At 36.7% G+C, this 24,537-nt stretch overlaps 1 protein-coding gene across 2 annotated transcripts in view; it reads left to right on the top strand.

The window, feature by feature from the left end:
* ST8SIA1 (ST8 alpha-N-acetyl-neuraminide alpha-2,8-sialyltransferase 1) overlaps positions 1–10,219 on the top strand; it is a 159,882-nt gene extending 149,663 nt beyond the window's left edge. For both annotated transcript variants that reach the window (XM_059185731.1, XM_059185732.1), the window contains one exon: positions 1,669–10,219. In XM_059185731.1, the coding sequence (XP_059041714.1) occupies positions 1,669–2,155 (487 nt within the window). In that variant the 3' untranslated portion in view covers positions 2,156–10,219. The remainder of the gene's footprint in view (positions 1–1,668) is intronic.
* Positions 10,220–24,537: the final 14,318 nt, after the last annotated feature.

The following is a 24,537-nucleotide window of genomic DNA, read 5'->3' as shown; positions in this document are numbered from 1 at the left end:
CTTGTTTTTTTTTCCTTTTTATACTTGATCTGTCTCAGCAACCTCCTCACTGGTCTCCAAGCTACCAGCCTCTTCCTTCCCCAGATCACCAGTTACCTTTTCGACACAGACTGACCACTAAACAGATGAGGAAATATTTGTAATGTAAATAGCGTCTGTGAGTCTCCCCTATCACTGCTGACTGAAGCCCACAAACAAATTAGAGAAACTCGATGCTTTTTGCAACATGTCACTGCCTCCACCCATCCTGCCTCCCGTGGCTCTTCTTCGTGAATGTTCCAGGACACCGTGCACGCCAGCCTGTGACCAGTGTTTCTTCTCATTTAGTTGCTGTGTGTCCCTCCAGAGGAGCTGTATTTAAGTGTCATCCCCTCTCTGAAGCTTTTTCAGGCTCCACTCTTCTCCTAAGGCAGGGTTATTTTTTCATCTGTATTCCCACAATACTGTATACAGATATCAACTGTTGCATTTAGAACATTATGTGGTACTCATTTACAATTTTGTTTCCACACTTGGACCTGAATTTCTTCAGAACAAAAATTGGGTCATTACATTTTTAATTCCCCTGTGCCTGACACGGAGGATGTATACCACAAATTTTAGTTGAATACATTGAAGCGGAGATCCTCTTTTTATGGAATCCAAACTGCAAGAACATAGGGAAGTAGAGTTCTTTGGAGCGAGCAAAATGGGCAACTCTGTCAGTGTCATTTTATAATAGTAACAAGTGCTTCTTTTTCCATGTAATATTATAGTTAGAATATAGTATCAGATAATCTGAATACTTCTAGGATCATACAATTTCAATGGGAAGAAGTGTTTTCCAGGTGGTTCCTTTGATTCGCAGATGAAGAAACCAGTCCTGTGCTTATATCAGACTGCACAAAGTTTTTTTTTTTTTTTAAGATTTTATTTATTTATTTGATAGACAGAGATCACAATTAGGGAGAGAGGCAGGCAGAGAGAGAGGAGGAAGCAGGCTCCCTGTTGAGCAGAGAGCCTGATGCGGGACTCAATCCCAGGACCCTGAGATCATGACCTGAGCTGAAGGCAGAGGCTTTAACCCACTGAGCCACCCAGGTGCCCCTGCACAAGTAGTTTTTAACAAAATACTCTCCAATGGGGCATCTGGATGGCTCAGTCAGTTAAGGGTCTGCCTTCAGCTCAGGTCATGATCCTGGGGTCCAGTGATCAAGCCCCACATTGAGCTCCCAGCTCCGTGGAGAGCCTGCTTCTCCCTCTCCCTCTGCTACTAGCCCCCCTGCTCATGCTCTCACTGTCTCAGATGAATAAATTTTTAAAAATCTTTAAAAAAAAAATCCAAACCAACAATCAGCAACCTTTGTGAATTCATGAGTATTAAACCATTTTTACATTCCAGGCAAATAATTCTGGGAGAACAAAATGTACAGTACATTTTAGTTCAAAGGGAATTTCATTAAGGACTCTTAACCTGAATTTAAGACTGTTGGGGTTGGGGAAAGCCAAGCTACTTGATGAGAAATAATTGGTAAGTTCAAGGAAGATTTTAAATATAAGTGAAGCATCTTTCACGTTTTTTCCCCCTGAGATAATGTGAACTATCAGGACCATCAGATGAACAATAGAGTGGAATGTGATGAGTTCCTTTTCTCAGGGTTTAGCTGAGCCTCTTCTTCTCTATAATAGGTTTCAGAATCTGCTGTGGTCCAGGAAGACTTTTGTGGACAACATGAAGATCTATAACCACAGTTACATCTACATGCCTGCCTTCTCTATGAAGACGGGAACAGAGCCATCTCTCCGGGTTTATTACACACTGTCAGATGTTGGTGCCAATCAAACAGTGCTCTTTGCCAACCCCAACTTTCTGCGTAGCATTGGAAAGTTCTGGAAAAGTAGGGGAATCCATGCCAAGCGCCTGTCCACAGGACTCTTTCTGGTGAGTGCGGCTCTGGGCCTCTGTGAAGAGGTCACTATCTATGGTTTCTGGCCCTTCTCTGTGAATATGCATGAGCAGCCCATCAGCCACCACTATTACGATAACGTCTTGCCCTTCTCTGGCTTCCATGCCATGCCAGAGGAATTTCTCCAGCTCTGGTATCTTCATAAAATCGGTGCACTGAGAATGCAGCTAGACCCATGTGAAGACACTTCACTCCAGCCCACTTCCTAGGGACCATGGAAAAAGAAAGAACTGAGACAGGGTATTTTTGTTAGGTTTTCTACATGACTCCAAAAGGTCAAGTCATTCCATGGATTCACATGGGCCAGTTGGAAAAATAAGACAAAACAAAAACAAAACAACTATAAAAACCCAAGAGAAACTCTACTTTGGATGTTGTCTTGGAGGACAAATAAGAAATTAAACATCCTGTGAAATATTTTGTAGCACATTGTGGATTTTCAACCAGTAACATGCTGATGAGGTGATGTTGGTGAAGCACATTTTGGTGGTTCAAATCTAGAAGATGCAGTTCACAAGACAGAGCTCTAATTGCTGCAGTTGAGGAATTAATCAAGGGAGAATAAAGGAAATGCCAGGCAAAGTGTTACTGATTATCAACACAATCTGGCTTTAGGGGAAACAAACAAACAATCAAACCTATCTTATATCTTAGAAGAATAGGTTTTTAAATAATGATTATTTATTTTTGCCCTATTTAGGGGCAGTGAGTGGGTGATGAGGTAGATTTAAAAAAATCCCTTACTGAGTAATAAAGATATAAAACACTACAGCTAATTATTGTGATTTGTTGAACCAAGTCTATGTTAACTCTAGTCTCCTTCCATTTAAAAAAATGTTAAGAATTGCTTCCTCCCCTTCTGTCAAGTCTACTTAGACAATGTGAAACATTGTTGAATTTAGACTGTGTTGATTCATAGTCTGGATAACATGAGCCACTTTCCCTCCTCAGAATTGAGGGCATAAACTCAATTTTAGGTCTGCGCTATTTAATGCTGTTTGTATTATTATGTTATTTTAGTGCAAAAGGACTACAAATGTGAGTGCATTATTTATTTGCAAATTGGCATAATTGTCTTCATAATTTAATACTCAGATAAAGTAAAGCACAATGATGTAAAGTTTAGTCACAAAACAGACTGGAAGGCACATCCCTTTTCTGTCTACCATGGTATACTCACTCCAGGATACATGCACACAAATAAAACGTATATATTCATGTACACACATACTCACACATACACACAATTAAACAAAACTCATTCCCACGCAACTCCGAAAGCTGTACCCGCATGACTGAGTCTGGAAAAATCTGTCATCATTGTTGAAAAGCTACAGTTGAATCACCCACTACCCAATACTCACTACCCCTTGACATAGGACAAGCCAGCTCACCTGTTGTTGCATATAAAGCTCACAGCAGCGTGACCCCCACATGCTTACCCCAAATGAATGGAATTGTTTTGCTCATTCTGACTCTCCCTAACATCTCAATGGACCCTGTGTTGAGCATGGTCACACACATGTGGTTCATACAAGTAAAGGGATGTGAATTCACAGATGTGGATTTCCTTGGTAGTAATAGGTAAGGCCACTTAGAAAGCTTTTATATAAGCTTCGACAAACTGCAAACAAACTCCCCTGACAGATTATAAACAGTTAAGTGTGTTTATGTGTGCAAGGAAGGTAAAGGATACCTTTCACTGTCTTTGTTCTTTGGAATGCCTTAATCTAAAAGGAGACACTAGAAATCACTATTTTTATTCGTTTAAATGTCACCAAAATGTAGGAAAACTATGCCAAAAAGTTCTGCTCATTTTTAATGGTAGAAACTTAGTCTACCATATCAATTAAAACAGGTGGCAGTTTTTGGTGGGTTCATTTAAAAGCATTGAGACAACAGAGCCCTTGGAAAAATTCTGTATCACCACCAGAATAAGCAATTTCTATGTAAGACTAAATTTTGAGGTTCTTATAGAAATCAGCAGTTTAAAAATGACTGGTTGACATGACACATATTATACAGATGCTTGGAGAGTTAAGAATTTGAGAATACTGATTCTGTACAGGACTGATTTGTTATTTTGATCTATATGGCAGCAAAAATGTAATGAGAATGTACTAGGAGTGAACTCTGTTGAATACAGGATAGATATGAAACCCTAAACCTATTTCCTTTTTAAAGCCATTGTTATTAGTTAATAATTACCATAAAAAGGGATATATTTTTACCTATACACTTCATCAAAAATGTAAAAGTGCTAATGAAGAACATATGTCCTGAAAAATAGCATTTTAACTGATGAAGTTGTTAAAATGTAACTAAAGAGCTCCATCAAGCCCATGCATCCCAGTTCCACTGAAGCTGCCCTTTGGAAATTGAACATCTTGTTATGATTTCTGGGATAGATTTACACAATGAATTGTGCAATTTTCAGACTATAAATTTGTGGCTTCCGAAAGGCAGAACGAAATCGCCTAAGATGATAATATTGAATTAGACCAGTACTTCTCAGCTGGGGTGGTTCCCCTTTCCTATCCGGTGACATTCGGCAGTGTGTAGAGACATTTTTGATTTTTGTGATTTGGAGAATGCTCCTGGCATCTAGGGGACAGAGGCTAGGGATCCCACTAAACACCCTACACTGGAGAGGTCAGCCCCTCACAGGGAAGGAATATTTAATTAATATTAAAATATTAATAGAGTCAAGGTTGATAAACCCTGGATTAGACCAAAAGAATGCTTTGATTCCTCCAAATTGTCTTCACTTAGGGACACCTATACATGCTCACATCATTTGGAATATGACTACAGTTGAATGAGAATGGTTTCTTAGAGTAGATTACAGATGGCATTATTTTATATTGACTCAAAGATATGCCATACATATTCCTTTTTCATGGTTAGATAGAGGTATCTAAACTAGAAGTGTGACTATCCTTGTGTGTGTATGTGTGTGTGTGTGTGTGTGTGTATGCACATGTGTGTTGTAGCATAAAGTCATACATATCTATCCTTATTGAAATATATGTTTTCTAAGTGACACTCTCTCCAGAATTATCTTGCAGAAGAGACTGGAATACTCTGTTACTGTTAATTATTTGAACTCAAAGCACCTGTTATTTTATTCTGTTTATCTGGAATGGGGCCTCATACTTTGCCAAATTTGGTCAATGACATGTTAATACTAATGATCCATAAGATTAGATCAGAAGATATTCAGGTGATGCTAGACATACTCAGTAAGAAAATTTTTCATTGTCTTCAATGCATCTGCCAAGAAAGTGTGTCACCCTCTAATATCAGTCTAATTTTGAAATTGCTTTTTATTGGCAAAAATTAGTTTGCTCCCTGGGGACAAAAGAGGGAGTGACGAAACTGGCATGGGTACCTGACTTGATTTTTACCTTTTATCAGCTCCCTCAGTCCCAGTTTGAGAATTGCTTTGACACTCAGGACCATAAGTAAGGGTGACCTCTGTTTAATTTAGTTACATTAGAGTAAAATTAATATAGGTGAAGGATTAGGTCATTCTTTAAGACAGAAAAGTGATTTTTTGTATGAAAGATTTTTGTATGGAAGAGAACAATGGATACATATACTTTAAGTAGAGTATTTGATCAACAGTTTATATAAACATCTAAACTGCAACCAAGACATGAAGTTAAAGAGGGCCCATGGGATTTTGTTTCTATATAGTTCACTTCTAATTTAAAAAGGTAAATATTCCAAAATGATACAAAGGACCCCAAATGATAGATACCCAGACAACACCTGTTTGGCTTTGTGATGTCTGATGCCCTTGGCTACAAGACTAATTTTAGGTTATACGTAACTTGTACCTGAAGCAGTGGGCAACATAACTTCACAATCTATGTGGAAAACAATGGAAGAAATCCCAGGATTCTGAATTTGACAAATATATTCTTAAATTATTCAGAAGCTTTACAGAAGTGTTAGAGTTGATTCTGAAATAGAAAAAAATATCAAGAACATTTCTTCTGGTCAGCAACTGTCACAGTTTTTATAATGTATTATATACAGCTTTTTATTTCTTTGAAAAGTAAGACTCCATAATTTTAATTTTTATGTTTAAAAATAGTGGCTTTGTGAAATTTTTAATGGACAAATCCTTGTTAGGAAGGACCTAATACGTAAGAAACAGCACAGTCCACCAAAAACTTTAGGGAATTCTGATTGTGTTGTACAAAAATGTTCCCACCAGAACCAGGTAATAGTTTCTGCTCCCTTTATAGAGTCCCAGGGATCAAGAGCTGTAAAGACTTTTGTGAGAACCCAAGGACAGATATGCAGAGGCATAAGGACTGAGAGCATCACTATGCTTTTTTATATTTTTATCTTCCCAGTGTGGAGGTCAACTCTCAGTTGATGACTTTTAGTGAGCGCACATCAGGAAGTCAGTAAACAACTACAAGGCACCTAGAACTTAGGTTGAGCCTCTGGCAAAATCTGTAGTAACTAATTAAATATAACCAGCCACTTGGGTCTCTGTGCCAGGGAGAGGATGAGGCAAGTGGAAAGGAGGAGAAAACCCTACTCCCAAGCTCTCAGAGTACAGAAGGGTCAGAGAAGTCTCTGCCCTTGACTTGACTTTCCAGCACTATCTATTTCTATCTCTACCAGGAGGCTGGGCTCTCTGTGGGGTCAAGCTAGTAGCCTTGTGACTGGGGGCTTAGTGTGAAAACTTGCTGAGAAGCTTAAAATTTTACACTGCCTTAAACAGTATTTTTTTCCCCTTAAATTTGTGCTCTCTAAATTTGGGTGTCCTGTGACAGAATTCTGGTCACCCTGACCTAATTATGGCCCCGTCAGTGATGATTAAAAATTGAACTTTTTTTCCCATTCAGATGAATTTTCTGAGTTCTTGAAGCTAGGGAGATAGCAAATATAGTTGACCCTTGAAGGACACAGATGAGAACTACACGGGTCTACTTACATATGGATTTTTTTTTAATAAATGTAGTGAAGTACTGTAAATGTGTTTTCCTTATGATTTTCTTTTTTTTTAATTTTTAATTTTTTTAACATATAATGTATTATTAGTCCCAGGGGTACAGGTCTGTGAATCGCCAGGTTCACAGCACATACCTTCCCCAATGTCCATAACCCAGCCACCCCATCCCTACCCCCCTCCCCCTGGCAACCCTCAGTTTGTTTTGTGACAGTAAGAGTCTCTTATGGTTTGTCTCCTTCCTGATCCCATCTTGTTTCATTTATTCCTTTCCTAACCCCCAAACCCCCCACGTTGCCTCTCAACTTCCTCATATGCCTTATGATTTTCTCAATAACATTTTCTTTTCTCTGACTTTCTTCATTGTAAGAATACAGTATATAATACAAATAACATACAAAGTATGTGTTAATTGACTGTTGATGTTGATAAGACTTCCCATCAAAATTAGACATGGTAGTTAGGGACTAGTTATGTTTTGGGGGAGTCAAAGTTTGCAAACAGATTTTTGACTGCATGGCAGGGTTGACCTCATCTCCACATTGGAGCGGACTGTGTTCCATCAGTTTTTATATAGTCTCTTTAAAAGCTGGGAGACTGATCCAAAACAATCTGGAAGCCTAGAATATTTGTTTTTGATTCCTAAATATGAGGGCAGAATATTTAGGTTGAACACTGTAAGAGTCCTATCTTGTAAGTGGAAAGAGACTTACATGAAACTACAATTGCTATAGCCTTTTTTTTCCCGTATCATCAGAAAATGGTTACTGTTGACTCTAACCTCAGCCAAGGCGTCTCTTGCATTTTTTACATACCTCCTAGTGGTGAAAGATCGAAACAAGTCAGGAAAGGAGACCTCATTCAAACATAAGACAGCCTCTGCTCATCATCACAATAAGGAAAAATGACATGTTTCTGTCTCCTTCTGATTTTCTTCTTTCTGGTGCCAACATTACTGATTTCTTCTCTAACAAATAAGGAATAAATAACTTATAAATTGACATATAATACCTGTGAACATTTATGCAATAATCAAAGCCCACAGCTGTAACTTTTTTAAAGCACAGGAGAGGAATTCTATTTTGTTCATGGTCATTTCTGTGCCTACCTCCTCTGTGTTCTTACTGATCTCTGCATTGTGCTAAAATCCTTTCTTATTTTGCTTTCCTATTAAAGCTGTAGGATATAATCAATGATGCAAAGCTGTTTGGGAGTTTTATAGAATAATATTCAAATATATTGATCATGTCTCTTTCTCCTTCTATATAATTAGATTTTCCCCCAGTTATTTGTCATTTTAAAAGCATATGTTTCACATGATACCAATGAACATCTAAGGGGTATGAGTTTATCCAGGGCAGAGAAAATTGGGAGCCAGATATGTCTGTTTTTCTCTGTACCATAAGCAAAATGGAAAATTGTAATAAAAAAGGGTTTAAGCAAAATGAAAAAGAGAAAGATAAAATTAGGATTTTAATTGTGAAGGACCCCTGGGAGGGATCTGAGTATGAAGCTAAGCACAGAGCACAGGGGCTGTTGTCCTTGAGTGCAGCCCCAAGAATAGAACCTTTCAAAACATTTTAAAGGAAATAAATTGTTATGCCGTTGTTATGGCTCATGATGAAAAGACACTAGAGGAAGCAATGTGAGAGCCAGATGGTGAGATACTTAGGGAAGAAAATGGAAGAGCCACACCAGTTTACCTACTTGGCCCTTCTGCCCCAACTCCAAGTCATGCTTTCCTTGGTGTCTGAGCTGGGATATGCAAACGCTGCTATTTCCATGGCCCCTTTTTATCTCTACTTTGACACATGCACAAGGTTATTATTTAGATCTGGCATGGTGAGGCAGCGATAGTAGGAAGTGTCACTTTGAACTTGATCCTTTGAAACATGGTCACCATATGCTATGCCAAGTGACAGTTACAAAGATTTAGATGCATTTTCTCCCCTCTGTTCTAGTGCAAACATACACACACACACACACACACACACACACACACACACACACACCTTGCATTATTTATGCCCACTGAAAAGAGAAAAATGGCTGAGCAGGTGGAGGTGGCAGAGGGTACCTTAACTTTTTCCAGCTTGGGTCCCACTTGCTTCTGTATTTCCTTCCTGTGCCCCAGTCACTTTAGAGGCATAGCTGTGTCTGTTCCAAGTTGTATCTTTACCAACAGCAAGAACTCTTATAAATGTAGAGAATGTGACTCTTTTATATAAATGCACAATAGTATATAGGCCTTGGAGATGTCTGATAAAGGTATGTAAATATCCTTTGTTGAAGTAGTAGAACTTTCTTATAGAGAGCTCCTTAGATAGCTACAGGAAAACTAAAAATGATTATATTAAAAATGTTTGTTTCTCCAGCAAACACTAGCATTCATGGAAGCAAGGAAACAATTTGTTTCTATTTCCACTCTTAAGTCCCAATTCTTTGTGCTTTCCTATCTATAAGTTACTACAGACATCCCTCTCGACATACAGGATTCCACAGTTTGTGGGGATTGATGGCCACAGGGGTACATCAGAGTCAGAAAACACTAGAGGGAAGGGGAGAGAGGGGAGAGACGGACAAGGAGCAGCTCCACTGAAAAGCTTCTTTAATTTTTTTAAAAGTCTGGAACATCATTAGCACTCTAGATACCACACAGCAAAGTTGGTCTGAAAAGCTTTGAGGAATGAAAAGTTTCCCATTGTTCTCTTTAACTGGATGATTGCACCTTCTGTATCATTCCACATGTGTGCAAACTGTTTCTCAGCCAATTCGCAGATGGGAGGTAAGAGAAAAATAGAGAAATTCAAATATTCTTTCTCATACAGTGTAGTTTGACTACCAGTCCCATAATGCAATAATTCTGGAAAAGATTTTTTAGATTAGACTATAAAATTGAAATCACCTTTGAAGTATATATGGAGTTACTTTTTCCTAATAAGGCTAAATTCCACTGGCAGGCGGTGTGGGGGATAATCAATACTCTTCATTTGTTCTTCTATTTTTTTTTTTTTTGAAGTTTCATGTAAAATGTAGCAGGTAAGAAAAAAACCTTAATTGATACTTTTTATAGTGTGACTTGAAAAAAGAGTATCTATGTTGGTTCTGCTGAGTTGGTTTCTACAGTATCTAAATGCAATGTCATAGGAGGAGATTTGCTGTAAAAACATGTCTTTTTCTTTGGTGTGTTCATTGTAATTATGGCTGGTAGTGAGAAGGTTCAGTAAGTCTCAATTTCTCTACCTCCCTTACTTGGAGAAAATTTGGAAATGTACCCTGTGAATAAAATGATTTTTTTATAGCTTGCGAAGTCTTTTTATTTCTCAGAAGTGTATGGGTAATTCTGTTTCCTTTTCTATTCCTCTGTTTTGTATCCATATCAGCTACACTGATTTTTTTTTCCTTCTGGATGAAAACTCATGCTGCTGGGTGAGAAAATTATTTTAGAAATACAGAACTCTAAATGCTATGAATAGAATACAAGAACACTATTGTTACTCTTGTGCAGGTAAAAGGCCTTATCTATTGGGCAAAGTAGAAAGAAAATTGAGTGCTTCTTTAATGTGATATATGTACATAAGCCTATTTTTTCCAGCGATAAAATTTTCCCTTTATGTAATGGGTTGGGATCAGTGTGTGTGTATCCTAGAGATACTTTAACAAATTCCTAACAGGATTCAAAATATTTAGATTCCCCTTCTGTTCATATGGGTGACTTTGACAAGCCCGAATGTGCCTTCTTGTCTAAATTATTTAGATAATTGCTTTGAACTCCCATTTCCCTTGGGATCTAGTGACCCAGTTCTGCCATACACTTTCTCAGCAGGAGGGACATTAGGCAAAGTGACCTTGGTCCATTCTTTATCATACATTTCACCTCAGAAATTGATCAAGATGCTTTGTACAGATCTCCTTATTAATTCTCTGCGTTTGCTCTCACACAACAGCCTTTTGGGTTACAGCTATTTTAAGAAGGTCATTCTGTTACCTAATGTTAAGACTTCACTTTAGGTATTTAGCTGAATCATTCGGGGGTAAAAAAGGCAGAATTCTAGTATAAATGTGGGTTATCCTAACCTATTCTCAGACCATATGGAGAAAACAGATTTAACTTGTTTTTACCAACTATCATTAAGTTTAAAAAAAATCTAGATATTACTGAGCTCAAGAACATTCAAAAACAGATATTAAGAATCCAAAAGCATTAATTACTCAAGAATCTCTAAACCAAAAAAAGAAGGTAATTACAGTCACAGACTAGATTTTTGCTTGAAAACTTATTATTTTGGATGTACAGATTCTTGATGACATGAAGAACCAAAGATGTAGGATTATTGAATTGAATTTTGTGGGGTTCGTTGTGAATGAGCTGGAGAACATGGGATGAAGTTGAGACTGTATCTGACTATGCTTAACATGTATAATTCTAAGACATCTCTAGTTTCTAGGATTTTGAAAAGATGGGAAAACAAAACCCCTTTATGTTTTCTTTTATATCGATAGAATTAAAGTTGTTTCTTTACCACACAAGAGTCATGGTTTCCAGGCATGAATTTAAAAATCAGTATTTGGGAACTTTTTTTTTTTAATAATCACAGTCAAAAGTTATAAGGCAATTGAGAGTGTGTTGATCTCAGGATTTAATCAGGAAGATTTCAGCTTTTGCATGTGGAGGAGGGGTGAAAAGTAAGAATAGGAATGTTCGTTTGGTGGGTCACTTTCATCAACCTCCCACCAGTTGGATTACCAATCTGCTGGGACATGGTTTTCTAACTGAATGTTCAACGTTGGCCTTTGCTATTATTGGCGGGGCCCTCGACAGATGTTAGAAGCCAGGTTATCGATTCCATGAATAAACTTCTATACCTGCTACCAAACCCACTTCATATAGAAGCCCACCGGCAAAGTAGTGCGGTAATTGAGAAAAGAGATTAACCGGTATCCATTTAGCACCCTGTTTTGTCTGGACCTCTTACAAAGGTAGGGTAGTTAATCCCTGCAGAGGCCAAGAATGATTACCAGTACTTTCCATCATGGAGCATGTGACAGTTTGTTCTCGCTGAAATAGATATTTATTTTGGATTTGCATTTCCCATCCTCAGTGCTTCTGCCAGTACCCCACCTACGAACCTACATAATGAATTATTTATCATATTGGTATTGTATACAACATGGAGCATCCTTTTGGCCAAGAAGCACATTTTACAGCAGAAGAGCATAGAAAGGAGCTTATGCCTGTGGAATTAATGGGTATTCTCTACCATATTATATAGAACATTCATTCTCAGTGAGAGGAATATTGCCTCCACAAGAGGAAAGAGTTGGTTCTAAAGGGAAAAAAACCCTTAGATATTACAATGACTAGAGGGAAAAAAAAAATCTTAAAAGCTTCCTTGGGGGGCAGAGATGGGGATTTAAAAAAAAAAGGTTAGAGAAATGCTGATCTAGAAGCACTTGCCCTACAGAACGTTGGTAGGGCCTAATAGAGACTCATTGTAAGAACCATCTGAGAGACAATATCTTAGGGGTGTGGCACCATCTTGTAAGATGTGGTGTGTGTTTTGCATAGTGACCAGTTTTTCCTGTATTTAGATACTTGGATCACATTTAGAGCATTTGGATCTGGTGACTAAGGGATGGAAGTAGGAGTGAATTCCACAAATTGTAGTATATTGTGCTTCCGTCATGGTTTAATTCAAAATACTTCCCAGTATTTTAATTCAAAATACTTTCCAGTTACCTTGTAATTCTTCTTTCACCCATGAGCTTTTAGAATTATATATTCTAACTCCCAGTATAAGGGGGGAGGGCAGTTAATGGTATCTTTTAAATCTTTTTTAACTTTAATTTTTTCATGATCAAAGGATACTCTATGTGTGATTTTAACTTCTTAAAAATGTATTAAGACTTGTTTTATGGCTCAGCTTCCACAATTACTTTGAAAGTCAGTACATTGTACAGTTGCTCTCAGGAGTATAATAAATATGTTTATTAGGTCAAGTGTATCTTCACTGACATTTTATCTATTTGCTCTATCAATGACAGAAAAAGAAGTCCTAAATTCTTCCAATATGATATGCCCACGTCTCCTTTCATTCTATAAATTTTAGCTTTATGTGCTTTGCCGTTGCGCCATAAACTATATAAAGTGAAGAGTATGACTCCATGCCAAACAACTATGCTGCTCCTTCATACCCAACTATATGCAATTATAAGGCTTGGCCTAGCAGGCTTCCCGTGGAGAAGCTGTCCTGCCCACATCATATTTGTACGCAGCCAATATGCTGGTCTACTGGAGCGGATTGCAGTCAAGGACTCAGGAACCCGGAGACAGCTACTGTCAGATGGGTGTCTGCATTCCTAGCCTAACACCTCAATTTGAAGGCCTCATCAGGGGTCTATGAAAAGCAACTTTTCTCCACTTTGACTCAATACTTTCCCACGTCTAGTTCTTCCCTCTGTCCCTGCTGGGAGAAACCTTTTGTGCTCCTTGGTGTGAGACCGTTCCCCCACCTGCACAGCATCTCCTGACTCCCCCTCTGTACCCCCGCCAGTGCTATTTCATGAGGGAAAATGAAACCCTTGGGAACTGGGACCTGTTTTTGCTTCTCGTTTGCAATGTCACAATAAGTGAATAAAGGCTTGATTATTATTTTTAATTTGGCTCGTTATCTTAATTGGCCACCTCAATACCTGATTACTTGAAAGATGCATTTATAACTATTATATTTTCTTCAAGAATTGACCCTTTCTTGTTATACTTATAACAACACAAATATTATGCTATGAATAAATATCAAGATAAATGAGTAAATTTCATTTGTTAATTCTGGTAATCCTCCTTGTTTTGAAGTCTACTTTGACATCAAAAAGGCCTTACAAGATTTCTTATGCTTAATGTTTTTATGATATATCTTTTTCTATCCTTTTACTTTTATCCTAGTATATTTTTAAAATGCATTTCTTGTAAAAATCATGTAGTTGGGTCTTGGTTAGCTTTGTATGTATTTTGACTGTCTCTCCCCTTTAACTGGAATGTCTAACCCCTTTATATTTAACATAGTTGCTGATTTGGGTGGGCTTAAGTATATCATCTTGCTCTATGTTTTCTCTTTATTCACTGTGTTCCTTTTTCCTTTCAGGCCATGGTCTTGCTTTCTTTTAAATTAATTGTGTATTTTATCAGTATCCTACTTTATCTCCTGTATTAGCTTTTAACCAATGCTTTTATTGCAGTTCTTGCTCTAAGGATTATAATATGCTTTTTTAATCACAGTCTAACTTGAAGTAATATTATGCCACCTCACATAAAATAAAACAAGTTTACAACAGGATAAGCCACTTTACTCTGCCCTTCCTGTCCTTTTTTCCTATTGTCATATATTTTGGACTGAATGTTTGTGTCCCCTACCCTGACTTCATATGTTGAGACCCTAACCCCCAATGTATGATATTGAAAGGTGGGGCTTTTGGGAGAGAATTAGGATTAGAGGAAGGTCATGAAGGTGGAGCCCTTATGAATGGGTTGAGTGCCCTTTTAAGAGTGACAAGAGAGCTTGGTTCCTCTCTCTGCTCTCTTCCTTGGGAGGATACAAGAAGTCAGAAGTTTGGAACCTTGAAGAAAGTCTTCACCATACTTGACCATGCCAGTACGCCGATCTTGGACTTACAACCTACAGAAAGGAGTGAAATAAGCTTTTGTTCTTTATAAGCCATCCACTCTATGGAACTTTGCCAAGCTGCCCAAACTGACATGAAGATATCATGTATATTACTACCATGCATGTTATAAACCCCATGATATACTGTTGTTTTTGCTTGAAGTAGGTGGTTATCTTACAAAAATTAGTATAGTATGATGTACTTTTTCATGTTTACCCCATGTCCTAATTTCATGCGTTACAATCCTCCCTGTAAAACTGGTATCATTTCTTGACAGCCTGATGAAATTCTTTTAGCTTTCCTTGTAGTGCTGATAGTAAATTCTCTCAGGCTTTGTTTGTCTGAAAATCTCTATAATTCATCTTTATTTTTGAAATATATTTTACTGGATATAGACTTCTAGCTTGACAGTTTTTTACTGTTAGCATTTTAAATATGTCATTTCATTATTTTCTGGTTTGTCTAGTGTTTGATGAGAATTTTGCTAAAATTGCCATTGTATTATATTGTTATATTTGCTTTATTTTCACTAACTTCTTTTAGGATTTTTTTTCTACATCTTTGGCTTTCAACACTTTGACAGAGGTCTTACCTTTGGACTTAGCAGTATCAGAGTCCCTAGTTCTAATTATCACCAAAATGTACAAATCTATGTGAGTTCTTATGTTTTTCAAGTCCAGACTTACTAACCTTTTCCCATCAAAGTTGTTGTTGGTGGTGGCTTAGTAGGGAGGGGAATGTCAGGTCAAGTAGATTACTAATGCACCTGAGGATTTTCCTGTCCTTTGTGCTCCCATTACCAGCAGCTTGAATGGATTATTATTATTATTACTTATTTTTATTTTTTAATGAACAAGTTACCCAATAGCTGTGTGGGAGATGAATAATATACTTTAATTAAAATATAATTGGGAAGTTAGTAAATTTTTAACAACTTTATTTAGGAATAGTTTATGTCCCATACAATTCACCCATTGTAAATGTATAGTTTGATTATTTTTAGTAAAATTTATGGTTGTGAATCCATTACAAGAGTCCAATTTTATAACTATTCTGTTATACCCCCAAAGTTCCCTAGTTCTACTTTATGGAAAACCCCTGCTTTCAGCCCAACAAATCTGGATCTGCTTATAGTTTTGTCTTTTCTGGAAACTATGTAATTGAAATAATAATACATAGTCGTTTGTCTCTGGCTTCGTTCACTAAGCAAATGTTTTTGAAGTTCATCTATGTCATTGCATGCATCAGTAGTTTGTTCCTTTTTATTGGTGAATAGTATTCCGTTGTTGAATATTATTCCATTGTATGCATTTAACACATCTAGCTTATTAATTCAGCAGTGAATGGGCATTTGCATTTAAGTGATTGCCTATTTTGAATAATCTTTCTTTAAACATTTGTGTGTAGATTGCTAATTCACATGGTAAGATTTTCCTTTTAAGGAACTGCTAAATTGTTTTGCAAAAAAGCTATACCATTTTATACCACCCAGTGTAAATGTATGTTTGTTTCTTTACATCCTCAACAATGCTTGGTATTGTTGGGTTTTTAAAATATATATCCATTTTAGAGAGTATGTAATGATGTCTCTTTGTAGACTTAATGTTCACTTCCTTAATGACTAATGATGTTGACTGCATTTTTGGTGCTTATTAGCCATTTATATATTTCCTTTAATGGAATATCTATTAAAATCTTCTGCACTGCAGAGACACCTAGTGGCTCAGTCAGTTGGGCTGCTGCCTTCGGCTCAGGTCATGATCCCAGAGTCCTGGGATCAAGTCCTGCATCGGGCTCCTTGCTCAGTGGGGAGCCTGCTTCTCTCTTTGCCTCTGCCTGCTTGTGCTTTCAATCTCTCTCTCTAACAAAAAAAAAAAAAAAAAAAAAAAAAAAAAAGGTCTTCTTCATTGCCTTTTTGGGAGGGTTCCTTTTATTATTGAGTTCTTAGATTTAAAAAAAAAATACCTTTATACATGTCTTTTCTCAGGTATAATATTTACAATTATTTTTTCCTTGTCTATGCATTGTTTCTTAATTTTCTTGATTTTCTCTTGAAAATCAAAAGTTTTTCATTTTGATGTTCATTTTATGCTTTTCCATGAAGATAATGTTACTGATGTTATCTGAAAATAAAAACACATGTATTTCTTTCTTTTAAATAAGTATGCCTTTCACTTCTTATTCTTATTAAACTGACTAAAACTTCAAACACAATGTTAAATAGAAATGCTAAGAATGAACATCTTTGCCTTATTCCTGATCTGATGTGAAAATGTTTTATTTTTCTGGATCAGTATAATTCTAGCTGTAATTTATTTTTGTATATGCCCTTTATCCAAGTGAGAAATTTGATTTCTATCCCTAGTTTATTGAGAGTTGTTAACATGAATGTTTGTTATTTACAAATTCATTTCTGTGAATTTATTGAGATGATCATCTTTGGTTTCTTTATTCTGTTAATGTGTTGTATTAAAGTAATCAATTTAAAGATATTAAACCAACCTTGCATTTTTGTAATAACCTGCTTTCTCATGTTGTTTAAAATTTTTTATGTATTTCAGGATTTGGTCTGCTAATACGTTGGTAAGGATTTTGTATCCGTGTTCATGAGGGATATTGGTCTGTTTGCTTTCCTTGTGATATTTTTGGCTTTGAGGTAATACTGACTTCATAAAATGGGCGGGATATGTCTCCTTCTCTACTTCTATAAGAGTCTGACTGAGATTCATATTATTTCTTCACCAAATTGTTGACAGAATGCACTAGTAAAACCATCTGGACCTTAGTGTTTTTTGATGGGAAAAAAATTCAATTATTTATTCAATCATTTATATTTCTTCCCGGAATATAGGTATTCAGAATTTCCACAAGTTGCTTTGTTAATTTTGGTAATTTGTCTCATTTTTTGGCATAAACCTCTAGATGATATTCTGTTATTATCCTTTTAATTTCTCTAAGTCTGGGGTGAAATCTCCACTTTTACTTCTACATGTATAGTTTAGGTCTTTCTTTTTTCTTCAGCTTAATCTAGTCGAAGTTTAGCAATTGTTTTTGTCTTTGTAAAAAAGAAATTTGAGGTTTCATTCATTCTTTTTTAAAATTTCATTTCAGACACTTGAGTGGTTCGGTTGGTTAAACATTTGCCTTTTGCTCAGGTCATGATCCCAAGATCCTGGCATCGAGCCCCACATGGGGCTCCTCCTGCTCAGTGGGGATTTTGCTTCTCCCTCTGTCCTCTGTTCCTCCCCCTGCTTGTGCTTGCTTTCTCTCTTTCCCACTCTCAAATAAATAAATAAATAAAATATTAAAAAAAAATAAGATTTCATTTGATTTTTGCTTCAACTGTGTTACATTCTTCTTTCTACCTTTCTTTACTTTGATTTGTTCCTGGAGGGATAAAGATAAAGTGCTATGGTAGTTTAAACAATGATTACTTCTCAATCTTGAGTCTGGGAATCGTTGAGGAGACAGTGGAATTCAGGCTGGATCTTGAAGAGGAATACTACCTCATGATTATGTATAGATTAAAAAAAAATAATAAGAGGTGATGGGGAAAGACATTTCAGGAAGATGGAATAACACAAGGAATCCAGGCAAGTGAAAAGTATATAGGAAACAATGGATAGTTCACATTGTGAAATATACCAAAAAAAACAAATATACCAACTATAACCTTTAATTTAAATGTACTAAAGTCTCCTGCTAAAAGACAAATGTCCTGCCTTTGTGTTGTGTTTGTCAAATTGGAGTTTTGTCAAATTTGTCTATATTTAATATATTTTGAAGCTATGTTATTAGGTACAGTTTTAGAACTGTTTCTGATGACTGAATATGTTGAATTTATTCCAGAATACAAGAAGACTTTAATATTAGACAATAATATAATGAATCACATTAACTTGATTAAATCATGAAATGTCATGATTGTATCAGTAGTTTAAGAAAAATCACGAGGGGGGCACCTGGGTGGCTCAGTGGGTTAAGCCTCTGCCTTTGGCTCAGGAATGCCTCAGGATTTTGAGGAATGCCAAGGTCCTGGGATGGAGCCCCATATCAGGCTCTCTGCTCAGCAGGGCGCCTGCTTCCTCCTCTCTCTCTGCCTGCCTCTCTGCCTACTTGTGATCTCTGTCAAATAAATAAATAAAATCTTAAAAAAAAATCACGAGGAGAAATTTAATAATGATTCCTGATTTTTAAATTTTTTTTTGTCAGTTTAGGAATAGAAGATATGGGACACCTGGGTGGCTCAGTCAAATAAGTGTCTGACTGGATTTCAGCTCAAGTCATGATCTCAGGGTTGTAAGATTGAGTCTCCCCCACCCCCACACTGAGCTCCACACTAGGCATGGGGTCTGCTTAAGAGTCTCTCCCTCTTTCTCTCTATACCACCCCCATCCTCTCTCCCTCTCAAAAAAAAAAAAAAGAAGAAGAAGAAGATAATTTTCTTAACTTTATAATGGTAGCTACCCAAGAAAAGCATAGCAAAAGTCATTCTTAGTCGTGAAACATTAGAAACATGCCTTTAAGAATAAAGAATGAGAGTAGGATGTCATATTATTCAATATTGTCCTTGGGATCTAGTGGCACAATAAGAAAATAAAAAGAAATAAACACAAAAGAACTTGAAAGGTAAATGCAAAGTTCTTCTTTATGAAAATGATAAGAAACCCAAAATTATCACCTAATTCACCTATCAAAGTTTGCTAAATCTGTAAAATTAATGCACAAATTTATCAAAGTCACCAGACATAAGATCAACATATGAAAGTATATTTCATTTTCTATCACCAGTAATAGTTATAAAATACTAAATGAAGCCATTTATGATCCTAACAAGAATAATGATGTATCAGTCCATAATAAACATAAGATGCACAGATCTTTTATGGAGTAATTATAAAATGTATTGAAAGACAGTAAAAAAAAATGTACGTTAATTGGAGAAATGCACTATACTCATGAACAGAAAGATTCTTAAAGATGTCATAGCTCTTAACATTGATCTAGGCCTATAGAGTTTGTTGTGTAAATTAACTTGTAACTTGCATGGAAAAGAAAAGAGCCAAGAATAGCCAAGACACCCCAAGTTACTATAGTTTCAGTGAGCTTCTCCTTTACTGTTAAGGTACATTGTTAAGGTGCAATGTTAAGGTACATTGAAAATCAAATTACAGTGTACGTTATGTGACGCTGTTGGATACCAATTCCAAGTGACTTTCAGCCAGTCCACCATTAACTCAACCATGATCATTCAATTATTTTGCCATGTACACACAGTGGCATTTTTAGAGCCGAACTCATTCTTAGGTTTCATGTTGTAGCTAAAATTGATATATGGAGATAATTTTCAGTTATCAGTAATTATGTGTATTATCAGACTGATAAGCTAATTTTTATCACTTGTGCTCACTATCATGATCTCTTTAACACCATTAACATTGTCAATATGATTTTGAGGAATGTTTCTAACTTAACGGTTTCACAAGGATTTTCAATTTACCATTATTACCGTTTCTGCTTTTTCCTCAAATGAATCATGTAGCATTGCAGGTAAACAACTTCTATTTCAAATTATTCTGAAGGAACTGACAATGTAAATCTTACCGATCGTCTTGTACAATGCATGAACAGATCACACCATTCTCTCATTACTTTAAAGTTTCTGTTATCTATTCAAAGGGGTGCCGGCAAATTTTCTCTGGTTGCATTTCTTGATACATGATAAGCAATCTGTTTGTATTAATCTCAGTAATAAACTATGACATAGCTCTATCGACCTTTGCAGTTCTCATAGAAAACTTAGTTGTTTTACAGCACAATCTGGGAATACAATCATTCTTCCAAAAACTATTCAGTTCAGACTAATCAATGTACAAATTCACTGCATAAATTTCTTGCCTTTTGGCATACATAATAGCTGTCTGTTTTTATGCCAAATTATGGCTCTCTATTTATACCTGTAGATATGCAATTGTTAGTGTATCTTAATATATATCTTTTTATATTGAAATGGCAGTTAAATTTAACAAAAGTGGGACAAGCAAAGCCCGTAGTTGAACTGATGTGAACCTGAGAGGTGCCCTAACCAAGTTTGCACCTTTGTGGACAATGATGAGGTCAGGAACACCACACAGCTAGGAGTGATATGGAGACACATCACATGTAAGATGTGGTTTGATTTCAGAAGTGTTAAAATATGAAAAGATGTATTTTGGAACCAATAAAACACTCTATCCTCCATTCCTGGGGTGAAAGAGAAGGCAATTTGGAAGGAGGCAGAAGCACAAGTCAATGCTGCAGCCGAGAATTAATGAGTTCTCATATCCTGCAGCTGGTCTTTCTCCTCAGAAGAATAAATTAGAGAAATAAGAAAAGGACCGTGAATTAATAAGTCAGAGATCATTCCCTTGAAAGGTTGTTCCACAAATTCTTGTTCATCTGGGCTCCCTCCAAAGGCTGGTTTTGCACACTAGGGGGCTTTAACACACAACATGTCAAATGAAATACTGGTAGCCTGTTCTTTAAAAAAAAAAAAAAAGTTTTCTCAACAAATATTTACTGAGCATGAATTGTTAGGCTCAGAGTGAGGAAAATAAAAACGAGTACGTTCTATACTCAGCCTATAGGAGACTGACAGTTTGGTATAGGAAATGAAGCACATACGAAAGTTAAAATGAAGGGAGGCATGAAACAGTGTTAGAAAACAGAAGTAAAGAATTATAAACTGTCAAAAGAACAGTGAATCCTTCCTTAGATCAGCTTAAAAATCTTTGACTTGGTAAAAAGAAAATTAAACATCTCCCTAAGTGAAATGGTCAGACCCTGTATTTCAAGGGACCATCCTGACTGGGGTGTGGGAAGGATGGGACCTGAGACCCTGGCCCCTGGAGAGCACCCTCGAGGGGCTGCCCTTGTTCAATCACTGACACCGGCTCTTCTCCTCCTGCCTTTCTCTCTCCTTCCCTTCTCTTCCTAGACATCCCTTCTTTCGTCGTCTTCTTTCTTGGAAGATTCCAGACTCTAATGACCTGGCAGCAACTCTACTATATGACCTTAATCTCATGGGCAAGGCAAATTCTGGGACGTCTTCTTTTCCCAGAAAATATGACAACTATCAAGACCCCTAACGAATATGACTGCACTTTCTTTCTTTCTTTTTTTTTTTTTTAAGATTTTATTTATTTATTTGACAGAGATTGAGATCACAAGTAGGCAGAGAGGCAGGCAGAGATGGTGGGGGAAGAAGGCTCCCTGCTGAGCAGAGAGCCCCATGCAGGGCTTGATCCTAGGACCCCAGGTTTATGACCCGAGCTGAAGGCAGAGGCTTTAACCCACTGAGCCACCCAGGCGCCCCAATATGACTGCATTTTCTATTGCGGCTAAATTGCGATAGGATGCTCAGAGCCCTCTGAATTAGGGAGGCAAATTTGTAGACCAGGAGCAGAAACAGGACTGCAGAAATACTGACCTCTAACCTTTACCATCACACATACACATTTTTGCTCACTTCCTTCCTGGGGCTTCTTTTCTGTTTCATTTTCTATACTCCTAAACCACCCAAAATTACAATCTTGGGAACATTTTGAAATTTCTTTCAACAATCTGAGAGGTCTACTCTGTTATAGGAGGTCGAGGTAAAAAAATTATTGGCTTTCTCATTTTTCGTTTACCTTCTTAATGGAGAAACAGCTATTTGAATGAAGATTTATCTTATTTATTCAAAATTTTTAACTTAAAAGAACCATCAGACTTAAAAAGCTGTAAAAATTGTATTCCCGTAGAATCTTTACTCAGAGCCAACAATCATTGATATATATTTTTTAAAGATTTTACTTATTTATTTGACAGAGAGAGAGAGATAGCAAGAGCAGGAACACAAGCAAGCTTCCCACTTAGTAGGGATCCCGATGCGGGACTTGATCACAGGACCCTGAGATCACGACCTGAGCGGAAACCAAGAGTCTGAGGCTTAACTGACTGAGCCCAGCAGGTGCCCCAATCCTTTACTCTTAAAATCTTCAGCATTCATCTCCTAACAGCAAGGACTTTTTTCTATAAAACCATAGTGCAAAAATAATTTCAGAAATTTAATGTTGATATAATAGTATAATCCAATATAAGTTTATATTCAAATTTCACCAATTGTCCCAGTAATGTCCTTTATAACTTTTTTTCCCCTGTTCTAAGATCCCATCTAGGATCATTTTGAATTTAACGTCATGTCTTTTTAGTCTCTTTCAACCTGGAACTATTCCTCTACCTTTATCTTTAATGTTGAAATTTAAGAGTTCTGGTCAAATTAATGTCTCTGAATTTGGATTTGTCTGATATAGTCTCATGATTAGATTTGGTTAATAGATTTTTGTCAGGAATGCTACAGATTCTGAGACATTATATCAGAAGGCATCAGATTCCCCTCCTTAGGGATTGAATTTTTTTTAATCCTCAAGCAATGCCAGTGGGCATTTCCCCACTGCCTGCCCAACAGAGTGTGTTGTCAAGCTTTTAAATTTTTAAATCAATGTGATAGGTGTAAATGATATCTTAATATCGTTCTTAAAAATGTTTATTAAAGTAGAATTCAAGAAGAATAACATGAATCCATTTTAAGTGCATAATGTGATGAATTTGACAAACCATGTAAGATCTAGACAATGCCTGTGGTTCTAAAAAGTTTCTTATTACCCTTTTCAGTAAATCTCCCCAAATTCCAGTCCCAGGCAATTGCTGATCTGCTTCCTGACACAATATATTAATTTTTTGTACTCTAGAATTTCATATAAATGGAATCACATAGTGTGTACACATTTGTGTCGGGAAGGAAGGGGATACTGGTGGTATTCTTATGATAGATTAGACAAAGGAAATGATTTATTATTTTGAATATAGTCCCATTTGTATATATAGGCTAGATAGTCTATGCATGCAAATAGATTATAAATTTAGATTATAAACAAAGCTGAATTTTTCTAATTAAAAAAAAATACAGTCTCTATTCTAAATTTTCTCTTTGGTCTTACTATGCCAACATCCTAAGCCCAGAAAGAGTGATAGAAATATAGTATCTCTAAAAATCCCAAGAGATCATTTGAATAAGCTCCAACCTTATTATTAAATGACATTTTATAAACCTCTGTGACAAAGATTCTGCATCTTCCAAAGGAGTTACTCTCCATTTTAGAGAAAACTTCTTTCTCCTTGGGAAACTATAGCGGAATCAATGGTTCGTTCTTAACTTTTCCCTGTGTAATAGGTGTCCATTCCAAGGCTCATGAGAAACAAAAATTGTATCTATGATGCTATATTTATTGCTGACTTGACTTGGTGTTAGTGCTGCTTTTCACAAATTAGGTGTGAAGCGCCCCTCCCACATCAATCTCTATGTATTTCATATTCAGAGCTAAGCTTCTTGGCAATGATAATCAATACATGTGCGGGGCTCAAAAGGAGAAAAGCAATTACTCTTCATACTTCAGAGAAACACCCACACTGTGGGTACAAAATAGTTCCCCAAACTGAACTTCATCTGCATAAACTATGTCTCTGAATCAACAGCTAAGTGAAAAAATAAAACCCTGGTATTTAAAGGCAGTAATACTTTGGTTCAGTGGCCTTTTGATTAGACAGACTTGGGGGTTGCTTGGAAAGGACACACTGAGAAGAGAGAGGGTGCATGTGTGATTGGCAGGCAGTGAGGGTGGAGAAGACGATGGCGTGTTTCACTACCAAAACGATAAACCTACAGCATAAATGACCTTAGCAAGAAAGACACAAACATAATTACATGATATTTCCCTTAGTTTTTTTTTTAAAGAATTTTTTTTTAATTTTTAAAGGTTTATTTATTTATTTTGCTGAGAGAGAGAGTGAGAGCGGGGGTGGGGGGGCAGAGAGAGAGGGAGAGAATCTTAAAGCAGGCTCCCTGCTGAGCATGGAGCCCCTCACAGGGCTCAATCC

Source organism: Mustela lutreola, chromosome 8 (genome assembly GCF_030435805.1).
Source record: "Mustela lutreola isolate mMusLut2 chromosome 8, mMusLut2.pri, whole genome shotgun sequence".
Classification (NCBI taxonomy): domain Eukaryota; kingdom Metazoa; phylum Chordata; class Mammalia; order Carnivora; family Mustelidae; genus Mustela; species Mustela lutreola.
Note: the sequence above shows the minus strand (reverse complement) of the source record. Positions and strands in the feature narration are given on the sequence as shown.